Source organism: Maniola hyperantus, chromosome 1, assembly GCF_902806685.2.
Source record: "Maniola hyperantus chromosome 1, iAphHyp1.2, whole genome shotgun sequence".
Taxonomy (NCBI): Eukaryota; Metazoa; Arthropoda; class Insecta; order Lepidoptera; family Nymphalidae; genus Maniola; species Maniola hyperantus.
The window spans coordinates 14,654,608-14,678,674 of record NC_048536.1 but is presented as its reverse complement, the minus strand read 5'-3'; the positions used below and the strand labels follow the sequence as shown (position 1 = coordinate 14,678,674).

Here is a 24,067-nt window from a genome sequence, read left to right as displayed (position 1 = left end):
TCTCAATATATTTATAATAACATAATTTTTGTAAGACAAAATATTCTTAGTTACAAGAAAATTGGTGATCTACACAATAGGCTAACTAGAAACAGAAACAAACTTGCAGCTCCTGCCTTCCGCCTCAGGAAAGTCCAAAAGTCATTTGTGGGTATTGGTATTACCTTTTATAATAAAATCCCGCAAACTATTTTGGACTTACCTTTGCACAAGTTTAAAAAATCTATTAAAAATATGCTCCTGAAAAAAGCATATTACACAATTGAAGATTATCTAAATGATAAAAGAGCGTGGATTTGACCTGCAGCTCGCTCCAGCAATGCACAAGACTGCAAATACTATTTTATACATGGCATAATTTTGTACCTATATCAAATATTTGAAAAGAGCAACCGCCGAGTTTCTTGCTGGTTCTTCTCGGCAGGAAAGGCATTCCGAACCAGTGGTAGATGCATCCGACTATTCGTAAGCACTTGTAAAAGTTTATACGAATAAAAAAAGATTTTCATTTTCATTTTCATTTTCAATGAGAAGTAATTATTCTTTGCCCAGCAGTGGGAATCGTTTTTCTTTAAGTTTGAGATGAATAAAACAAATCAAGTAACATGTAGTAGCCGTTTATTTTGGCCAAAAAATAATTATTCATCTAAGTAATATTATATTCTACAATCTACACATGTAGTTCTTAGATATTAGTTCCAGTAAAAGAAAGCAGGGCTTGAAATAACGTTACTACCCTCCACTCGAAAGTTACCGTTTAAGATTTGAGAACTCATTCGCCATATTTACTTCATGAACATTTTAAATTTTTTTTCTTGCTCTTTTCAACTTTCAAAGTAAGATTACTATAGCAAGTGGGGTATCATATGAAAGGGCTTTACGTGTCCATTCTAAAACGAATTTTGTTTGTTTTTATATGCATCATAATTTTAGAATTATCGTGCAAAATGTCGAAGAAATACGACTGTAGCACGGAGCCCTCGGTCGGCGAGCCTGACTCGCACTTGGCTGGTTTTTGTCGTACGTGGACAGCAGTCCCTCCTCTGCGCAAGCCGTTAACATTAGTGAGGCAGGGCAATGAAAAATAACGCTTTGTAACGTAGGTAAGTAGGTACCTACGTTATTTATTATTGGTAACGTTATCAAGCCGCGCTAAGAAGGTAGGTCTATAAGTAGGTAGACATTTTTTTTTATCTTTTTTATTATTATTATTATTAAATAGATTAGTAAGTATGTATTATTTTTAGCACTATGAATACCTATTACCTACCCACTAAATGACTAATTAAATCATCATCCAAACCTGCGCAACTAAAGCGACTATAATCGCTTAGGTGTGGACATAGCATCGCGTCTCGTATTCCGCGTTCATAATGCGCAGGTGTGACCGTAGCTTCAACCACAATAATAGGACAATTATAATATATCTTTTATGCTGGTAAATAGACACATAATATGCTTAATGCTAATAAAATCGGATTATAATATTTGGAAAGTAAATTTCCAATTCGAGAATTGAGCTTAGTTAAAGAAACAGACTAGATTTTTTTGTAACATTTTTTTATACTTAATTTTTTTTTTATAGTACTTATAAGAATTTATGTCCACTTAATCAATATATTATAATGTATAAATACAGAAAATCAAAAAAACTCTGGCTATAACCTATAAATCACTAGATTTTTACATATTTGAAAATTGTTATCTAGGTAGGTACCTATATAATGTAAAAATTACAATGTTATGTAAATACAACATCAATTTTTTTGATATTAATTTTTCAGCAAATAGGTATATAATAAAATAGGGAAATATCATATAAATACTAATATATATATATCAGGTAGATATACGTGTATATAGATGGTTGGTATATAGAAAGAAATGTCTAGGTATAATATTAAATCTTTGGTTAAAATACACAGTGAAACTTCAATGGTTGTAGAGCCATGGCTGAGTGAATCGCCATCGAGCAGCATTTCGACCATTTATATTGACCTAATCTTGAAATAAAAAAATTGAATCGAGAAATTATTGCTCGGAAAAATTCGCGAACCAGTAGTAGTAACAGCGTGGTTGTCACGTGGCGTGGTGCTCGTATTCGCCTCACACTACTAATGTTTCTCACAGATTCGCAGATTCGAGTTGGTATCAAAAAAAATTATCCAATAAAGAAAGTGCGGAGTTTCCCATAACAAATAAGTGTAGTAGATAGTAAGCCACGGCTATAAAACCATTAAAATTCCACCATGCACATATGCACTTTACTCGCTGGCGCTGGAGAGAACGATCGTCGGTAGTGCAGACCTGTCGGCTGATCCGATCGGCGGACAAGGCTGAAAAAAGGAAGTTGATTTAGGAACACAGAGTACAGACCACCATCTATAGACGCCTAATAGCTGGACATCCCCGATCACCGAGCTTAGGCAGTTCCTTAGCATAAAAGTCGGCCCACACCCGTTGGGTACCCTCATTCCGCACATTGTCTTGATTACGTGACTATTGAGTCCACCAATCACAACAAATTCACTCTCCCCTGTCCCCCGCCAACATTTTACGATTTTGTTTTCGTGTGAGGTTGAATTCTCTGTGTTTAAGAATAAGAAAGCGCAGAGTAACTCAACACGCGATAGAGCGAGCTATGCTCGGAGTTTCTCTATGTGACTAAATCAGATACGATCAATTTTCGAATCAGAGTAACTGACATAATATAGTCCATAAAAAATTACTACTAGCGCCATTTTAACTCTATGGATCAACTGTCATTTCAAAAGTAAGTACGGTTCACCCTTGGTTCACCTTTAAAATAAGGACTAAAATCGTAGTTTTGGCATGAAATTTGACACAAAAGTTAAAATGACGCGTGAGGAGTTCAATTTTATGCGTAATACTTATAGTACGTGACAGGTCGAGATGGCAATTGGGGAGGGAATGCCCCGCACACCCGCACAGCCCCCACGCTAACCCGGTGCGGGCAAGTGCGGGTGACGTGCGTTCCGGTACGATGTCGCATAGAAACCAAAGGGGGTTTAATAAAACTGGCATACCCCTTTCAGGTTAGCCCGCTTCTATCTTAGACTGCATCATCACTTACCACCAGGTGAGATTGCAGTCAAGGGCTAACTTGTAACTGAATTTAAAAAAATATTTTGATGTCTATTATGGGCCTAAGGTTAGGCATATGCCTAAAACGCCTAACCTTTAAATAGAATATGTCTGTAAAACTTACCTTGTCCTCTGAAACAGCAGACAACTTCCTCCGAGATTGAGAGCTTGCCGATCGAAGTTTTCTGCCCTCCGCAGTGCTGCTACTATCTCCACTGACGGCACTCTTCCTCCTCCTCACAGTGGACTCCCCGCTATGTTTCCTGTTCTGTTCCCGCTCTAGCTTCTGCCTGACTTGCCTGGCGGCGTTCTCCCTTATGATCTGATCAGCTCGAAGGCGTAGAATGTTCGCGGCCTCCTTGTGGTATTTGAGTGCTGCGTCGAGGTCGTTTCGCGATAGTGCAAAAAGGCTCGAGTATCCGCGAGATCTATTAATTTAGAAATTTAGTATGAGTAGCTTAATCTTCATCAATCTTAACAACGCCATTAAAGTTTAAAAAAATATGATGATGCCCAATATGGGATTATTTATTGTAATCCTCCAAATAAAACGAAAACAATGTCTCTGAAGAGTTCCATTATATTTAATTTTGTTTGGCGTACCTAATAAACTGATGACCGATAGCAGACCCTTTCTGAATTGGCATAAATTTTTCAGAATCCAGAATTTCGGTAAAAGGATTTAAAGACTAATTTATTTGTATTCACTACTTACTACTAATTAATCAGCAGCTTACCTTACAGTAGCAGTCCGTCGTCGCAAGCCGTCGATGCCCAGGAGGCTAATTTCACCAAACACTGATCCTTCACCGAGAGTTGCCAATACCTCTCTCTCATCCGGTGAAAGTACCTAGAAATAAGTTAAGAAGAAAAATAATTGAAGCTACAAGCATATTACAAGGCGCGAGAGGCGACAAAAAGAGGTGCCCAAATTGCTGGCCCATGTGACGAGACTAACAGTAACTAACATAAGCAACCCTCTGGTGTTTTATTTCTGACTTCTGAAAAACTTAAGGAGCCACATGATATTTCTATCCAATTTGTGACACGAATGATTCGTATCTTAATACAGTCTTAATAAGTTTGAAGTAATTTTCACGGCCAACACTCCACTACTTCTTTCCACAGATATGACACTAGACGAAATGTCGACTGTCGAGGTGCCAGGATCACTGGCACATGTAACCTCTACCTACCGCATATGGTACGTCCAAAGTAAATACACTTTAACATTTCTGGATGGTTTGTCTCTACTTCCCGAAGATTAATTTAATTTGTTTGGTCACTTCATGGCATAAGCAGTTCATACATATTTAGTACTGATTTTCTTACATAGCACTCCCCGCACTTGACGATGTACATCTCATGACCGACATCCCCGCGCCGCACCACCACGTCTCCCGGCAGACACGATACCGGCCGCAATTGGAGGACCAAATCTCGCAGGAGGGACGCCGAACAGTCGCGAAACAGTTGCACCTGGCAACGGTTGTATTAATTACTAGCAGCTATCTGATACCCGCGACTAATTTAGTTATATACTATACTTTGGACTTAGGTATGGACTGGAGGTATTTAAAAACCCCGTGGGAACTCTTTGACTTTCCGGGATAAAAAGTAGCCTGCGTCACTCTCCAAGTCTTAAACTACACCCATGCAAAAAAAACACTTCAATCCGTTGCTCCGTTACGACGTGATTGAAAGACAAACCAACAAACAAACACACTTTCACATCTATAATATGGGTAGTGATGATGGTTTTATTTTTTTCTCATAAGAGACAAATAGAATCTTATGGGTTGCATATGTTAATCCGAAAAATCTAAGTCACTTTATTAGGGATATCTTTGTCCTTCGCGGACACAAGTCCGTGATCTGCGCAGGCCGTAAACAGAACGGTGGAAAGTGGCTGGAGAACGAAGGCTGAGGAACAGATGAGGTGTAATAGGGCACAAAGAGAAAGGCAGCAGAGAACGTCCAGGCTGAACTGATGATGACAGATACTTACTTTGCTCAAAGTCGTGATGTGGACTTCAAGGGCTACATCTCGTTTCATGTTTGAAGGCAGCGAGTTAAGTATTCTCGATTCATCTGTAAAGTAATTACAATACAATTTCGTAACTGCCCTAGTACAAGAGTAAGGTATCGTAAAACAATAGGTAAGCTTTAAAAAAAGTGATCTACCAAAGCATCGTTGCTGGGTCCAAGTGTAGCTGAACCAGCAGGTGACGCGGCGCTGCAGAGACACCGGCATGTTCAGTTTGCGCAAGTAGCGGGTACATCCATCCACTGTCTTGCGGTATTCCGTCTGGAACAAAAATAAATTATCAAATAAATTGGTTATTCAATAGGCAAGCCATTCAGCGGGCGATGGACATAGCTACGCTTGGAGTTTCCATACGCGATCAAATCAGAAATTGAAACACTCTTAGGGTTGCGAAACTAAAGTGGCATTAGGCAGGGCACATATTTAGTTCGAAAAACCGGTAGAATGGCGGCCTCGCACGCGGGAGCTAAGCGCAGCGTTGGAAGACCCCTCCATCGAGTGGTCAGATGACATCAAACGAATCGCGGCGGATAGCAAACTCTTTAAAATACGGCAACATTTTGGCAGTTTCTCTGGTACTGAAAATGTTCATTAACAGCGCTTATTTGCTTGCTATTATGTCTACTCAAGGTCTACTCATATAAAAATGATACATTTTAATCATAGCTCACCCTAGCCCTCGTAGCCGTGGCTATAATGTCTCGTATCTGTCCAATAAGTAAGGCGAAGACAAACACGCCCATCAGCCAAGCAGCGGTCATGTACAGGTACTCCTTCATGCTCTCGGGTTTTGGATTCTTGCCTGTAAAGTACATCTTTAGTGTTTTAAGGACGTTTGAGGGAGAGAAATTCAAGGATAGGAAAATTGGGTTAAAGTGATGTGGGATTCTAATAATAAAATATGTAGTAGTAGTAAATGCACTCTTTGTAAACCCTCTAAAACTCCCCTCTTTTTTGGGGGTTCTATATAGGCATTTCCCCATAAATATTTTGCCATCCACTATGATAATGATACTGCAGTCGTCACAAGACTCAGGAGTTTAGAATATTTTATCGCATTTTGATTATTAAAATCGTTGTTGGCTAAATTTATCTGTTATTAAAACTGTCCAAATATACAAGAGTTTCGATCTGCCCATTGACCATTTAGAAGTTTGAGATTTAGTTACATCTTGTAAGCATCTTGTATTTCAAGATATTGCCTTCTTCCTCAATTCTTCGTATTAAATAGCTAGAGCGGTCACACATTCAGATTTTTTTATTGGAATACACGAATTATTTCTACTTACCAATGGATGTAGCGGTTTTGGTAGCAAAGTAGAAACAGCGGATGTAAGCGTTCCCTTGGTTGTCGTACACCCAGCCGTTGGAGCCAAGCCCGATATGGTCGCTCATGGCGTAGTACGCGCACGCATTCAGGTGTATCAGGTAGAAGATGTAGAACAACATCTTACCAATACGAACCTAAAAAATGTTTTTTTTATGAAATGCACATTCCATTTACGCAATTAAAGTTAAATTGCCTGTCCTCAGGTCTCAAGAGCCGCTGTTTTAATTTTATGTTTATGATAGGTTTAAAGAAGCAGGAAAGTTTTAATTTTGATTAATGTTGGTCAGGTCTATTTGTACATGGCGTACCTAGCGTAGTAGTAATTTTCAGATTGATCAAAAGCCAACAAAAAAAAATGCTTTTCATGTATTACCTCTGAATAAATTTTATATTGCAGTGTGGAACCGTAGTAAAAATAATATGAATTGACTGTCGAACTTTGTTTGCGAAAAATAAATTAGCTCAGTCACAGAATAAATAATAGTACTCGGTGAACAAAATAAGGATCTTACCACATACGGAGAAGACAGAACTCGGTCCATTGCTTGATGGAACTCCCAAAATGTTTGTAATTTAAGTAGCCTTGGGAACCGCAGAATCACTTTTTGTGTGCCGAAATAGAAATATAATATTTCCAGTGGCAAAAGCGATATTATGTCAAACTGAAAAAAACTGCTCATTAAAAATTTCAAATAAGTAACGCTTAATGCCGATTATCTAGAAAAGATGAAGTTTGTGGAAGTCGAGATCTCGATGACTAAGTATATCATAAAAAAAGTTTTTTATTTTTAATCAGGAATGGCAATCGATCGAGAGTCAGGATAATTTTCAGCAATAAAATACAATACATAAAGAGATTAAGAAATGCCAATGGAAACCCCAAAAATGTTTTAATGTAACACTTTACCTACGTACATTACTTATTTTAGTGTATAAAACGTGGTTTGCAAACCAGGACAGCATCGTACGACATCGAAAGTTAATAGTGACGTTGTGAGTGTATTTTGCCGGACAGCTCGTGAAGTTCCAGCGAAAAGAACAAGAAAGAGGGTAGTTCGCTACTGCCCTTGATAGCGCGAACTTCATCTCTCGCAGCACCGCAGTCCCGTCGTGACCACGACCCGTGCAATTGGGTTGAAATATCGACAAATAAAAACAAAAATTAATGTGTAGTACCCGTATTATACATTAAAATATGTCGTTAAAGCACGAAATAAGCTTAAAATCATTAGTTTACTTATTTTTAAGTTACCTTATATTGCAGTTTCCTCCTGTAATTCTTCCTTGTTTCCGCCGGATCGTCCACCCAGAACCCGTCATGCAGGAACATGAGCCTCGGCTTCACAAACACCACGTCTAGCAGGTATATGACATCGCAGAAGAAGTCTACCGTCATCCACATGGGCGTGTTTTCAGGAGTCTGGTAAGGGAATGTGGCGCGGAGAGCGATGCACCAGGCATTGTAGCTGTAGCAGCAAGTTACGAGGAGCAACCAAGTTATGTAGCCTTTACCTGATAAAGAAATTATATAGAGCTTCTAAATGATATAGTTTTATGGTAATTTCTTCCTATAATTTGCCCAAACCATGAAACCATACTTTAATTAGATATTATGATGTACTTACCTACGTACTTACACATGCAATGGTTTGTTCCTAAAATACCGTAACTGCAGGAGTGTCTACAAATGGGTCATCAATAAATTCAATACTTCTATCAAGAGGTGTATATGTATAAAAGCTTTTATTTGCATTTCTTACCAAACCATGTGCCTGGTCCAAAGTCTTGTAGCTTCCTATACTTACTAATTGATTTTAATATGTTTAAATTTCCACTGTCCTTATTTGATCTAAGTGGGTCTAAATGCAATAATAATGAAGACTAGAGGTAGGATTTCTTGTATCAGTTTTTCCACAGCCATGACTCTGTATGAAGGATAATAATCTACCGTACCACTACCCATGTTATGGGTAAATGCGAAAGTGTGTTTATTTGTTGGTTTGTTGGTTTATTGTTTTGCTGGTTTGTCCTTCAATCACGTCACAACGGAGCAATGGATCGATGTGATTTTTGCATGGGTATAGTTAAGACCTGGAATGTGACATGGCCTAGTACAGTACGCGGCCGAAAGTAATGTACATCGACATTTAGATGGAGATAGCAGATTTGTAGAGCGTTGTCTCTGTCATTGGAACGTCATATAGGTATGATTGGCAGAGACAACGCTCTACAAAGCTGAAATGTCTTCTTAAGGCCGGAGTACATTACTTTCTGCCGCGTAGGTACTGGAAGCCCAAAGCGCTTACCCTGCGGATCTATGGTAACGGATGGGTCACAGCATGTTGGCAAACTGAAACGCTTGCATTTACCTCGCGCAGGAGAAGATGGCACCGGGCTCTGAGGAGTTTCCACAGCCTCTTCGATTTGTTCTACTGTATCTGCACTCCTGTTAATCATATTTTTATTTTATTTATTACAGCTAACAGAAAACTTACAGCTTGGAAAAAATAAATAGATAAGAACAGAAGGATTTTTGGTACTAAGTATAACTGTGAAAATATTTTAATGGTTATTTTTTTTCAAAAGAATGTGACTATTAAGAATATTCCCATTTCCCCTCCAACTAAGCGTAAAGCTTGTGCTAGGAGTAGATACGACAATAGTGCAACAGGTGGGGTTTGAACCGGCGACCTTTCGGAATCCAGTCCACTCCTTAACCATTGAGATTTGAGGCTACAAAAAATCTCGTGACTGATGGGCAAAGAAGCCGTGGGTTACAAAAATTTTATATTTTTTTTAAAACTACCTTCAGTTTTGTTTTGGCTACGTGAGTCATCCACGGTAACCCATAATATGAGCAATCCGAGAATGTCTTCGTAAAAATAAAATGCGAATAGAAGTTATATAGGTAGGTATGTGCTTTTAGTATAATAACAAAAGACACTTTTACTCTTTTGCTGCAATGTCCTTGGATTTTATTTCGTCGAGGTCCTCTAGCTCCGTCACAAACTCCTGTATTGTATATGTGTCCTTTACTACACATTTTTGATTTGCACTCAATAGCCTGACTCTTTGAGGCGGTATTAGGGACCTAGAGAATAAAAAAATAAGTGATATTATATTTTATACAGCTCAGTTTCTTTTTTATTTAATTTAAGACAGATTTATAGAGCGTACTTTGACTTTGTTAATATGAGATAGTTTTAACCAGCGATATAAGTAATGTTGTTTCGATTTAAAATGTCTTAAATCTGAGCAAAGTCAAAGTACTTACGCCAGTTTTTTAAATTAGGTATACATAGTTGGAGGTATTCAGATTCAACTAAGTCGTAAAATTCATGCTAGGAACATGGACCTAGCATGATTCATGAACCTATAATACTCGCTAGGAATAGGTTATGGCTTCACTTTTATTGATGTTTACTTACTTTTTATTATGTTCAATGTCATCTTTTATATTTACTTCAATATTGTAGCTTGTTTTTGTTATACTGAAAAGAGAATAAAAAATAAGCACCTGCTTGGTACCTACAAGTCAAAAATACACTTCTAAAAACATTAATTGACTAAAATTTCAGGACGAATCAAATGAAATTCGAAAGGCACTATAGTATAATAGCTGATAATAATCGATAGGCATAATAGGTAGGTATTCTGCCGGCATTCCAAGAGACAATATAATGTATGTTTACCTAGCATGTTTGGGCGTAGAGTCTGGGGTACCCCATGAGTTGTACGGCCCTTGGGCGATACAGGCTGGTTGTGCTTTGCTTGACGACGGATGGACTGTGTGCTGAAAACACCAAAAAGTTTAACGCATTAATACCTCCATGATGCAAAGGTATATAAAAGGAAAAAATGACTGACTGGATTGATCTATCAACGCACAGCTCAAACTATAGTTAGACGTACTAGACGCATCGGGCCGAAATTTGGCACTGGCTACTTGCCGTAAAAATAAACACTAAAATTCAGCCGTTAAGGTACAGGTACAATAGGGGTTTTAAATTATGGAGACCGGAGGGCTGGCAGTTATCTCGGTCAGCATATCTGTCTGGCCATTCAACGAGGTAACGCAGTCAGCGTTCTGGGCACTCTAATAATAATAATAATAATAATGTTCTTTATTTCAGGCAAAATGTACCCATATTATTACAAAAGTCAATAAAATTATAAATAAAAATAAAAATAATTAAAATGTACAATAAAAGTAATAACAAAAATAAGTACAATGATGTATTATTGTATAGTATTTCTATGATTATTTTCGATTCGCACTGCGATGCTGCGTCAACCAATACCGGTAGATGGCGACATCCAAGTGCTCACACATCGTCCGGAGAATCTCATTATTAGAGTGCCGTAGTCGCTCCCAAAAGGAAGCTATTCTGGAGCGAATAATCGCGAAGAAGTCGGGCATTCTTGCCGATGCGAACATGATGGACGCACTACAAAATCGTGGTAGTTTCATCAGGATGCGGTAGGCATCATTGTACTGCACCCTGATGGCACCATACGAGCGTCTTGTGTAGTTAAACCATAGTTGGCAAGTGTACAGGTTTTGACAGAACGCTCTGAAAAGAGTGTTCTTAACTTGTTCATTGCAGCGGAAAAATCTACGCGCGATCATGTTGCATCTTACGGCAAGCGCCCTCCTCTCGCGCTCGATATCCTTATCGTCACTGAGATTCTCCGTCAAGATGTGGCCAAGATACTTGAACGTCGCCACCCTCCGGATTTCCACACCATTCATATACACTGGAGGGACACTGTCCGGACCCTTTCCACATCTAAATACCATCATTTCCGTTTTGGAAACGTTATATTTAAGTCCATGACTTAAAGCGTATTTTTCACAAATACTTAACAACTTCCGTAGCCCCTTGATAGAGGGACTGAGTAGCACCATATCATCAGCGTAACTTAAATTGTTAATACAAACTCCGCCGACATGACAACCGATTTTGGTACTTCTCAGTTCCTCTATCAGGCTGTTCACATAAATGTTGAAAAGGTCCGGCGATGTCAATCCGCCCTGGCGTACACCACATTCTAACCTATAGTCGTTAGAAAGTGTGTCGCCCCATTTTACCTTGTTGCTTTGGTTTTCGTACCAATATCTCAAAAGATTTATAACATTAGATGGCACTTTGTGCTTGTTGAGTTTCGACCATAGCAAATTATAATTTACCAGGTCAAAAGCTCGGCTTAGGTCCAAAAAACAGGCATATATACTAGTGTCTCTGTTAGTATAATATTTGACAGTGTTTTTCAGGCTGAAAATAGCAGAATCGGTTGAGACATTGGCACGAAAACCAAATTGCGCATCGTCGATACTAACATTTTTCATATGAAACGGATGTAAAAGTCTTTCGAATATTTTACCAATTATAGTACCCAGTGGGTCTATAATTGCTCAATTTCGACAAGTCTCCGGTTTTGTTTTTGGGGATTGGAACCACCACGGTCTTCATTAGATTCTTAGGTAAGTAATTAAAATTAATAATTTATTAAATTAAAATTAATAATTAATACTAGTAATAGACGATTCATACCTATTTTCGATTTGTATTTATAATATTTAACTATTTATAGGCTTGTATAAATAAATTATTCCTAGTTCCTACCATAAGATATGGTAACTCTGCAGTTAAAATATTTCAATGAAATTTTCAATTCTCAAATTTTGCCATTTAATATCAAAACTGAAGGCGTGGACAATGGACATCGTATATATGGAGTTACGACTTCTATAAAAATATCATAAACCGTCTCAGCGGCCATATTAATCGCTATCATACGATTAGGTCACATTTACTTAGATATATTAGTCTGTGGCGAGGTTAGACTTGAGGATAAAGCATTTTCGAGTATCTACAGAAACTTTTGTTAGAAAAAACGTCAATAAGTACGGGTAAAAAGAAAATCATAAAATCTTTATTTCAGTGTACCTAGGTATGTGTAAGTTTAAATAAGATCAGAGTCACTCAGCTGGCCACTGGCGATGGAGAGATCTATGCTTGGAGTTTATCTACGTATTATCAAATCAGAAGTCGGGAGATTCATAGGAGAACTAGATGAAACGACATAAAATCGTTAGACATTGCAGCGTTGGTAGACCCCCTCTAGATGGACAAAGGACATCAAACGAGTTACAGGGAATCGCTGTGTTCAGGTGGCGCAAGACCGTGGCGTGTGGAAGTCCCTACAAGAGATCTATGTCCAGCAGTAAATGTGTGTCGATGAGTAAATAGTGTTATGTTAAATTACAGACCTGGCGCACTAAAAGGGTGATAAAAAATTTCAGGTTGCCGCCAATTTCTAAAAAAAATCGGTCCTTCGAATCGGATAATTCAGTCTACTACCGAACCCTATCTTATGAGTATTCTGACACGTACTTGACCAGTTTTTTTCTCGTAGTCGGGTAAAAGCCACTTAGTCCCAAATGTAACGTTTTAATTTTCCGCCTCCGCGAGTCATACCGAGCATTGTTTACCGCAATAGGGGAGCGCTGTGCTGCCGGCGGCGCCCGCTCGGTATTCAAATCACACACGTCGGAGGTTAATGGGCGGCCTTGCTCACACGCACCTGCCTCATTACATCCGATATACTTACCTCGATTTGATCTTTTTATGCTACTGTTTTTACTAACTCTGCCCAGGTGCAAGGGAAGATATTGTAACATAGGTATATAATAAGTATATACTGACGGAATGTGTCCGGAGTGAAGTGCCGGTCAGAACGTTGGGACAAAATCAACACGGACGTCCGGAGATAGAAGATAGGTTTACCATCACGGATGGTGATGGTAAACCGATCTTGTTTTAAGTTTTAACTGAAACTATTTACTTAATAAACCTGAACAAACTCAAAGTTGGTAGCTACGCTCTAGATCTCAGCATATGACTCGATGACCCCAGATTTAAACGGCAAACGGAACAAAAATCGAAATCTCAATGAGACTTTTGGAGTTCGGAAGTTTTTGATAACAATCGTCATCATCAACCAATAGACATCCACTGCTGGACATATGTCTCTTGTAGGGACTTCCACTTGCCACGATCTTGCGCCAATTTTGATAACAATATTTTAGCACTTTTATTAAAAGTTTACCGGTAACGTGACTGTTACCGCCAATTATGAAACTGGTCGGTCCGTAGTTTGATAAATTGTTCTTCACACAAAAAGTGATCTATTAGTAGGTAGATCTTAAGTAAATTAATTACTTACAGCTAAGCTAGCTCCGAAGGACAGGGTGTGTGCTCTTACTTATTAGCTAAATAGCTAATCACTAGATCAAACATATCATATACCTATAGTACGCGGCAGAAAGTAATGTACATCGATCTTTAGAAGGAGATAGCAGATTTGTACAGCAATTTCTCTGTCGTTGAGACCGACAAAACGTCTTATAGGTTGGACAGAGACAACGCTTTACAAAGCCGAAATGTCATTCTAAAGGCCAATGTACATTACTTTCGGCCGCGTACTGCACTAATTGATGCCCGCGACTTCGTCCGTGTACATTTGGGTTTTTAAAAATTCGAATAAGGGTTACGTACAGTCCATCACGCTTATTTACACACCTTTGGGAACATTATGGCGAACTCTCAGGCATGTAGCATTTCTCACGATGTTTTCCTTCACCAAAAACGCTCATAAAAAAGCGTTGACCTCTCGAGAGGACGACGTCTAACTCTAGGTCACCATGTGATTAATATATGGAAGGGGTCAGCAATCGTCATCATCCATCATCATGATCTCCGGCTCACTACAGAGCACGGGTCTCCTCTCAGTATGAGAAGGGTTTGGCCATAGTCCACCACGCTGGCCAAGTGCGGATTGGACTACACACACCTTTGCGAACATCGGTTTTCTCACGATGTTTTCCTTCACCGTTAAAGCCTGCAGTAATATTTAATTCCTTAAAACACACATAACTCCGAAAAGTTAGAGGTGCATGCCCGGAATCAAACCCCCGACCTTCTGAATAGGCGGACGTCCTAACCACTTGGCTATCAAGGCACTCGATACGCCCCTCAGCAATGCAGAGAGAAAAATCGTGATCACACATTAGGATTGTACCAATGGTTGTACCATAATCCGCGCTTGCACTACGTATCGCATTTTCACACTATCTTGCTGTAGTAAGTAGTAATTGCATCAACAAATAAACAAAACAGTTATTTTCGTAGTTCTGAAATTGCGTGTTCTACAGCCATCGAGTATTCAAGCTAAGCGCTTAATTGCGTGAAAGACTTAGCTAGTAAGTAGATTCACTATAATTAGTCTCTTAATTCCCTGAGGAAAATTCTGCAGAATTTAGTCTAAACACGACCTAAAGATCAAAAAGGTCCTATATCAAATTTTAAAATTTGAAATCCATCTATTGCATACTATTTAGGTGATACCTAGATAATTTAATCATTATTATCAGATAGATAATATGGTAGATTCTTCCTAGGTAAGTAATAGGTAGACCTACCTACCTTGGATGTATTATATACTTACCTACTTATTACAAAATATTTACGTAAATACTTTGAAATATTGTATACTTATTCAAATATACTTTCACAAGTGCTATTGAATTCTCAAATGAATCAAAAAAATAACACGGTTTCAGAATGCCCTTCCTACCGCGAAAAGCCGGTAAGAAACTCAGCGGTTTCTCTTTTCAAACATTAATTAATACGAGAGTATGTCAGCGACTCCGTCCGCGTGAAAAAAATCCCACAGGAACTCTTTGATTTTCCGAGATAAAAAAGTAACTTATGTGTTAAGTTGGGGTATGAGCTATGTATCCACGAAGGGTTTCATACCATCGTACAAGACATAGCACTATGTACTTTTTGATTCGTATGGCGACCATTTTAAAATATAAATACTGCTATATCGATTTCAGGTGAGCCCTCTTCCATCTTCGACTAAGTACTTACATCGTCACTTACAACCAGGTGAAATCGCGACTTTGAAACTTGTAAAAATTGACTACGCAGTAAGTAATATAAATCGATCCGAGTTAACGCCATGAGTCATGACATTCATCAAAACCTATTTAAAAAACTATTGAGTTTCCGCCTTTCCAGTGTAGATATAGGTATATATACCTATTTAATTACATCAAATTGGTCAAAATATTCAACGGCAACTAAGTAAACAAATTAATGAAACACCGACATTGCATTGGCGGTCCCTTTGGTATGTAATCACCTGATGGCGGGTGGTCATAGTCCTACTAAGTAATGCAAAAGTGTGTTCGCTAGTTGGTTTATCTTTCAATCACGCTATGAAGCTACGTATTCGATAATTTTTTTGCGTGGATATTGTCAAAAGAAGTATGGGTAGGTAAAGAATACATATTGACAAAGATCTGGGGAATGGCATAGACTTCTTTTTATCTCAGAACATTAAAGAGTTTCCACCGGATTTTCAAAAACGTAAATCCGCGCGGATAAAGTCTCGGACATCTTCTAGTCACTTATCAAATTTATAACATCGGGTTACCCGCTTTTTTTTGCTTGCCATACTTATTTGATCGTTAATGTACATATAGTTAGTTATAAGTGACGATGCAGTTTATAATTTGGAAGAGGTATGGCAGTTTATTTAAATAAAACCCCACTTAAATCGCTTTTTGCCCAACATCGTTTCAAGAATGCTAAATCGCTTGGTGGTACATTTTTATCGATAAGACCAGAAATCACCAGATCAGTCCTAAGGAGAAAGCTTAGAAACAAGTAGCTAATATAAGGAAGTCGTAACTTATTTATTTAATAGTGTGGCATTTGATTTTTAATGTGTCATTTATTATTAATCGTAACTGGGAAGTGGGAACTCCCACTTATAAAATCACCACTTACGCTAGTTTGTGGCAGTCCAAACAAAAACATCACTCCTAAAAAACCACACACCTAAAAAACTATTTCACTTGATAAATCTATAATAGCAGTAACATACAAATAAAGAACACAATTTTGATCTATTTTAATTATTTTATTTTATTTTAAGTTTAATTTTAAGTACATAATAAATAATGTTGCTAATAACTAGGACTTCCCTCGTTTGGGGTCGAACTGAAAACCAGCGTTGTGGTTACATCGTGTAACCACAACATTCAGCTGAGTTCGGGCCTTTTCGTTGGCACGACATATTCTAGACACTAGGTACCTATATTTTGTTTGAATTAGATTTTAAGGAATGTTTTTTTTGTAAATATTTGTGTTTGTGTTTATAGTGTGTTGGATCAACCAATAAATTGATTTCTATTCTATTCTATTCTAGTTCGTCATTTAAATTTTTTTGGAAATCGCTCACCACGTCAACTTTTACTTCCATTTTTCAGTCACATTTTACATAAGTCTAAAAATAGTTAACACTTAGGTATAATTATCACTATTAAAACTAAAATAAATAAATAATTATTTTATTTCGGATTAGGTGCAGCTAAACGGAAAACTGAAGCGGAAAAATGTTTTTCTCGCAGAATTTTCCAAACGCGTCCGGCCGGTGCCTTCACCAAATACCTACTTGCCTACTTTACTACTCAGTGCTCGGTAAAGAAAAACTTAGGGCGCCCGCATATTAGCGGTGCGTGGTAAGTTCAGTGGAGGGCAAATTCCACTGGAAATCTAAGTATTTAGGTACCTACTTATTTAATCTAACCAATTCGGTTGCGATCTGTAATCTCTATATCATGTATTTACAATGTATGTCATGTAAAGTCTGTTCACTAACTTAGTGTCGCCATACCCGCAGGCGCATTTATTATTTTGCTTTTATTATGTTATTTTTCACTGTGTTTGTTAAATAAATGTTTTCTATTCTAAGAATAAAATAGAATGCCTGCTATATTGTTCTTATGTTTATTGTAAAAAATAAATATAAATAATAAACACTAGTTGGGTAGCGACACTATGTTAGTGAATAGACTTTATAGCATACTTTTGCTCTCAAAGCTTCACTCATCAAAGTTCATGAAATCATGATGCATTTTTTCAAAACAAAACAACCACAAGTGGAAGTTTTGATGTTGTATTCGTAGGTATTTTTCAAAATCAAATAAATTGGGATCATAATATTACTCGATAGAAATGTCATCATCCAAAATTACCTACCTAACAGCCGCACTCAAGAGTCGCTTAATCGTTATTAAGGCATTCCTTACCCATACTAATTAATGCCTTAAGTAACGATGAAGCGGCTCTGAGTGCGGCTGTAAGTGTACTAAAATTACAGTTTATTATACTGATCAGCACTAAGTATTATAAATTATCTCTATTTATTAAAAAAAACCGTGCGAGTCAGGCTCGCGCAGTGAGGGTTCCGTACTACAGTCGTATTTTTTCGACATTTTGCAGGACAATTCAAAAACTATGATACATTAAAATACATAAAAATCTGTTTTAGAATGCACAGCTGAAGACCTTTCATATTTGATATAGTTTTCTTACTTAGAAAATTGAAAATACTAACTATTAGTTAATGACCACAATTTTTTTTGTTTGATTGTAACAACAAATTCACGGTTTTCAGATTTTTCCCCGAATGTCAGCTATAAGATCTACCTACCTGCCAAATTTCATGACTCTAGGTCAACGGGAAGTACCTTGTAGGTTTCTTGACAGACCGACAGACAGACAACATAGTGATCCTATAAGGGTTCCGTTTTTCCTTTTGAGGTACGGAACCCTAAAAATGAATCGCTGAATGTGTTGCTAAGCGCAAATCTCAAGAACAGCTAAACCGTTTTCGCTAATTCTTTTTTTATAATATTCCTTAAAGTACGAGGATGGTTTTTACGGAGAGAAAAATTTAAAAAATTGCCTGAAAAAGTCTAAAAACAACACTTTTCTATATTCCCATACAAAAGATTCGTAATGATACTTAAAAGTCAATTTGAATTTTCTGTGCACTAGATTTAAGGAGTTTTTGTGCTGTGCAACAATTTCTTGGTTGAATAAAATAATTTAATTGACAAACTTGAATCTGCTAAGCGTGCTTGCATAGGTAAAATAAATTGCGTGTGTACCATAGCCAGGTCTCAAATATGCACGCGGCCTTAATTACACACAATAACAAGTTCGAGGGTTGTCCTTAGCACATAGAACTTGAGCCATGGCTCTACCAATACATTGGGGTGTTGTTTGGTACACTTTTTTTACTCTAATGGCGGAATTCTTATGCTAACATTTCGGCGAAGTAACCGATTACTGTGGACCGGGGATTCGGGCTAGTGACCAAGTGTAAATAAACGATATCCGACTTGGCCATTCGGGCAAGTTCCGTAGTCAACTCTCTCTCATTGCTGAAGGTCGTGACCCCTTTTTTAAATTATAATTACACTAATAGCTTATCCCCGCGACTTCATCCGCGTAGAGTAAAAAAATCCCTATTTTGCCCCCTTAGGGGTTGAATTTTCAAGAATCCTTTCTTAGCGAATGTCTACGTCATAATAGCTATCTGCATGCAAAATTTTAGCCCGATCCGTCCAGTAGTTTGAGCCGTGCGTTGATAGCTCAGTCAGTCAGTCAGTCAGCTTTATATATTATATTATATAGATAATCGAAGATTAAGTCGCAAACATATGCTAATCTTAATCTTAAATATATAAAAGGAAAAGGTGAGTGACTGATTTATCAACGCACTGCTCAAACTACTAAATGAATCGGGCTGAAATTTGGTACGCAGATAGCTATTATGACATAGGCATCCGCTAAGAAAGAATTTTTGAAAATTCAATTCCTGAGGGGGTGAAATAGGGGTTTGAAATTTGTGTAGTCCACGCGGACGAAGTCGCGAGCATAAGCTAGTTCAAATATAAAATTAAACAAATCAAATCTGTTTCTTCTTAAAATTCAGAAGGCGTTCACCTGCCCCGTAATGCGGGTAACCGTGCGTCCCCTAGGGGTTAAGTAAACGCATATGGGGTAAACAATCACATTCCTTAGTGAAAATAGATTGAAAAATTTGCACCGAACAGATGAACGAACAAGCAGACAAACACAACACATGGGCAAGAAAGCGAATCATTATTGCATTGTTATGGATGACTTGGACTGGACTTGGAGAACTATTCAGTTCCAATCTATGTTTAAATTTTCTCTCTATGTCATCAGCAGCCGTCTCTTTCCGAGCTTAGCTCATAGCTAAGGTGGGAAAATGAAGAGACTCTGAATTTGATGGGGTTCGCGCACATTTCGCTACGGTATCTCACACAGCCCTGCTGGAACATGGCAAGGAAGCCATAGGCTCCTAGCGCTAATTAATTAGGTACTTTCTAGGTGATATTTAGACTTCCCAGACCAGCAGAAGATTTAACGATACATAAATACTTTCAAAAGTTTATTCGAATTAAATATCATTATATTTCTATTAAATATATATTGAAGCTGTGATAACCTAGTGGTTAGAACGTCCGCCTTTTAATCGGAGGTCGGGGGTTCGATCCCGGTCACGCACTTCTATCTTTTCGGAGTTATGTGTGTTTTAAGTAATTAAAAATCACTTGCTTTTACGGTGAAGGAAAACATAGTGAGGAGACCTACATGCCTGAGAGTTCTCCATAATGTTCTCAAAGGCATGTGAAGTCTACCAATCCGCACATGGCCAGCCTGGTAGACTATGGCCAAAACCCTTCTCACTCTGAGAGGAGACCCGTGCTCTGTAGTGAGTCGGCGATGGGTTGATCATGATGATGATATTTCTATTCCTACACAATATTAGATCGTTGGTTAGCAAACCTACCTACCACTCAAGTCAAATCGTGGTTCCGATATTTAAAATGTCATTGGATGCAATTTTTACTCGCACTTTGATCTACTTATCTGACTTCAACATTTTGACCATCCATTTTTAGGGTTCCGTACCTCAGAAGGAAAAAAGGAACCCTTATAGGATCACTTCGTTGGTTGTCTGTTCATCTGTCCGTCGTGTCTGTCAAAAACCTATAGGGTACTTTACTTCTGGTTGACCTAGAATCACGAAATTAGGAAATTAGGTCTTATAGCACAAGTAAAGGAATAAGTAAATACAAAAACCGTGAATTTGTGGTCATTACAAAAAATGTATCATCAATTTCCAAAGTAAGATAACTACACCAAATGGGGTATCATTTATGATAGGGCTTTATCTGCATATTCTAAAACTGATTTTAATTTATTACCATGCATAATAGTTGTTGATTTATCGTGCAAAATGTTGAAAAAATACCCGAATACGGAACCCTCGGTGCGCGAGTCTGACTCTCACTTGACCGGTTTTTAATCTAATGTCATTTTAGCCCTTCCTAGCGATCTCGTATGGTGGTAAGTGATGATTTTATCTTTAGACGGAAGTGTGCTAATTTGGAAGAGGTAACAGAATTTACCCAAAAACCTATACAAAAGATAGAAGGTAGATACGCGGCAGAAAATAATGTACATCGACCTTTAGAAGGAGATAGCGGTTTTGTAGAGCGTTGTCTCTGTCGTTGAGACCGACAAAAAGTCGTATAGGTATGAGTGACAGAGACAACGCTCTACAAAACCGAAACGTCATTCTAAACGCCGATACTTATATACATTATTTTCTGCCGCGTACTGTGCCTATTTAAAAACACCTTTCACAGAAATTGGAAAATAAAATTCATTGTCCTACTGCTGTTAATGCGAAACAGAAAGCTATTTCCATGGTTTATAGCTAATTAAGTGGTCGTACCCTTTTACAGCTGTAAAGTTTCTAATTAAAGTGTTTACTTGATAGCTAAGCAACATTTATTAGACAAAAAAACTGCCTTTTTAAATGAAAATCTCTTTAGTACCTACTTACCATTGTAATTTGAAACTCTATGAGTCGAAAAATCGACATTGTAAAGAGATATAAACACAATATATAGTCCACGATAGGGCGAGATGACAATCGGGGTATGAGGCGGGGAGAGGCCCCGCACACCCGCACGTCACCCGCCCTCGCCCGCACCGAGGTAGCGCGAGGGCTGTGCGGATGTGCGGGACATTCCCTCCCCAATTGCCATTTCCACCTGTATGTAGGTACTCACAGTTAATAAGAGATCGCAAATGAAAAAAAGCCGCCCGAAAAAACAACAAAAAATAGTAACGTTTGATATGCGTTTAATAATTATTATAAGTAGTAAGTACTTAGATCTTAACATTAAACAAAATCTTTTGACTTACCCTTTTCCATAAATTGAGCTTATCGAATATCATCTTTGATGGGTAATGAATTAATTATGTTATTCTTCCGTCCTACTATCGTATTTTCGCTTATTTAATCAATGTGACATTCTTTTTAGTTCCTTATAATGAATAATATGTAGATATCAATAGGGTTTTTTTAAACAATATCACTGCACTTCATTTTGCACTTAGTTTCAACTTTCAACCCCAATCAATAAAAGATTTAACTTGACCAAATCAAAAATCTTTCTCTGAAAGCTCTTCTGATTTCAGTTTTAGGGGCTACTTCATTTCGCCGTATAATAAATGATTAGCTGCGAAGCCTAGTGTCAATATTTATCGCGAGAGCCATATATTTCGTAGTTTTGATTGAATAGTTCAGCGATTAAAGCGCTGAAAAAGTATGAAGTGAGTCCTATAAATTCTGTATATAATCTAGATACAGAATTTCTCTTTTTTACAAAGGCGCTTGATATGCGCTAAATGAAAATACGGAAAATTGCGCTGTGCTGAAGTGTTTAAATAAAGCGCACCTGCGCGCGCATTTTCATTTCACCTAGTCTACGTTTCGTTTTATGGTCACGTCATTGGCATAGAAGTAACTACATAGAATGCGTTTTATTGACAAAATACTATTACCAACTAGAAGAAAGGCACTTCCGCACCAGCATTATTGTTCTTAAGAGAAATACTTGTATACTATTTTTTGTGCAGGTATTAAAAGACCACAAAGTCAATAATTGAGCAGTAAAATTATATTTTAAGAAATCGACTTTTGCCTGAATAAAAACGTAATTTAGTTGTCAGTTGTCACTGGTTGTCACTTTCGTTTACAAACAACATTTTGCTCACCGATTTTGCTCGTTGATTTTGCTGACGACAGATTGGGGAATATTATTATATTATTGAATATTCAAGGTTTAAAATAGCACAAAGTAATGGTTACTCAATAGATAGCACTGCCTCCTTCGACTGCATAAACCCGTTTGTAGAAATAAACTTGTCGGGTTTGTGGCATTTGTGGTTTGGTGTACCTACTGTGACATTTTGAAAATAGAATGTTTGTTTTGTTTAATGGATGTTTTACCCGTAGTCCGGTTCAGTTGTCCGGTCAACCGGACTATGGATAAAATAAATTATCCATGGTACAGTTAACCGGACTATGGAACATTTTTTTTTATCCATGGTACAGTTGACCGGACCACGGAAGATCTAGTGCTTAAGCTAGATAACCTTTATGATAACATTTTATGGTCGATGTTTTACCCGTAGTCCGGTTCAGTTGTCCGGTCAACCGGACTATGGATAAAATAAATTATCCATGGTACAGTTAACCGGACTATGGAACATTTTTTTTTATCCATGGTACAGTTGACCGGACCACGGAAGATCTAGTGCTTAAGCTAGATAACCTTTATGATAACATTTTATGGTCTAGTCTAAAACTATTTAATATTGACATTGATGTTCCTATTGATTGTGAATTCGATTATAAGTATTATACTAAATTCTGGAATATTATTTTCATTTTTCGCCTTACACAGAAGGTAGAGCTGAAAATATTAAGTACCTACATACTTTATTATGTCTCAACCTTTAAACTTTATTTCGAGGCAAGGTGGTACAGTACTGATACTTAATGGGCATCAACTCGCAATCCCAGTGTTACGTGGAGGGGGAAGTAGGCAACCTTTATTATTTCAACTCCTTGGAGTATATTCTTTCAGCAGATGCTCAATTTTCAGGGTTATTCCCGTTGAGTCACACCCCGTGAGTAAGAGTGTGACTCAAGTGTGTCGTTTTCAGGGTTTTCCAGGATGCTGAATCTCATGATCACATTTATTTTCAAATCCAACTGGATTTAGATTTTTTGTTAAAAGTGCAAGTCTGCCATCTTGGATTTAAAAATAAATGATATGAAATTCGGCATCCTGGAAACCCCTGAAAAAGACACCCATTTCTATTTTTTGTAAAAGTGCAAGTCCACCATCTTGGATTTGAAAATAAATGTCATTATCAAATTCACCATCCTGAAAAATCCTAAAAACGACACCCGTGTCTATTTTTTGTAAAAAGTGGAAGTCCGCCACCTTGAATTTGAAAATGAATGTCATCATCAAATTCAGCATCCTAGAAAACCCTATAAACACCCGTTATTGTTTACCATAATTGGCACGTACCGGATCTTTACCTAAGACATAGACAGTAACATTTTCGTAATATTAAAAGTACATTTTTAAATATTAAATAACATTTTTAAAACATTTTAAAATGTACTTTTAATATTATGGTCTATTATATTCCCCTAAACAAGACAACCGGACCACGTAAATATTTAATTTTTTTAGTGGCCACACTAAATTTGTATTTTTAAATCGTATATCCACGGAAAATATTTTTTTTCCGTGG

General features: G+C 37.6%; 1 protein-coding gene across 3 annotated transcripts; it reads right to left on the bottom strand.

Moving 5' to 3' along the window:
* Window positions 1-601: 601 nt before the first annotated feature.
* On the bottom strand, window positions 602-22,152 carry LOC117996879 (cyclic nucleotide-gated channel beta-3-like). 3 transcript variants are annotated; one of them, XM_069499324.1, is made up of 15 exons: window positions 21,656-22,152; window positions 10,175-10,275; window positions 9,911-9,973; window positions 9,433-9,573; window positions 8,852-8,928; window positions 7,735-7,994; window positions 6,995-7,144; window positions 6,442-6,616; window positions 5,824-5,954; window positions 5,290-5,413; window positions 5,114-5,196; window positions 4,438-4,584; window positions 3,843-3,955; window positions 3,230-3,533; window positions 602-2,336 (listed from the first exon to the last, which is right to left on the bottom strand). In XM_069499324.1, exons 1-15 carry the CDS (start codon window positions 21,686-21,688, stop codon window positions 2,265-2,267), a joined length of 1,974 nt encoding a protein of 657 aa, XP_069355425.1. In that variant the 5' UTR covers window positions 21,689-22,152; the 3' UTR covers window positions 602-2,264. The 3 variants fall into 3 exon arrangements, with proteins under 3 accessions (XP_069355425.1, XP_034840912.1, XP_069355421.1); XM_034985021.2 differs by having other exon boundaries at window positions 8,789-8,928; window positions 21,656-22,151; XM_069499320.1 differs by lacking the exon at window positions 21,656-22,152 and adding an exon at window positions 16,800-17,010 and having other exon boundaries at window positions 8,789-8,928.
* Between the last annotated feature and the right edge of the window lie 1,915 nt (window positions 22,153-24,067).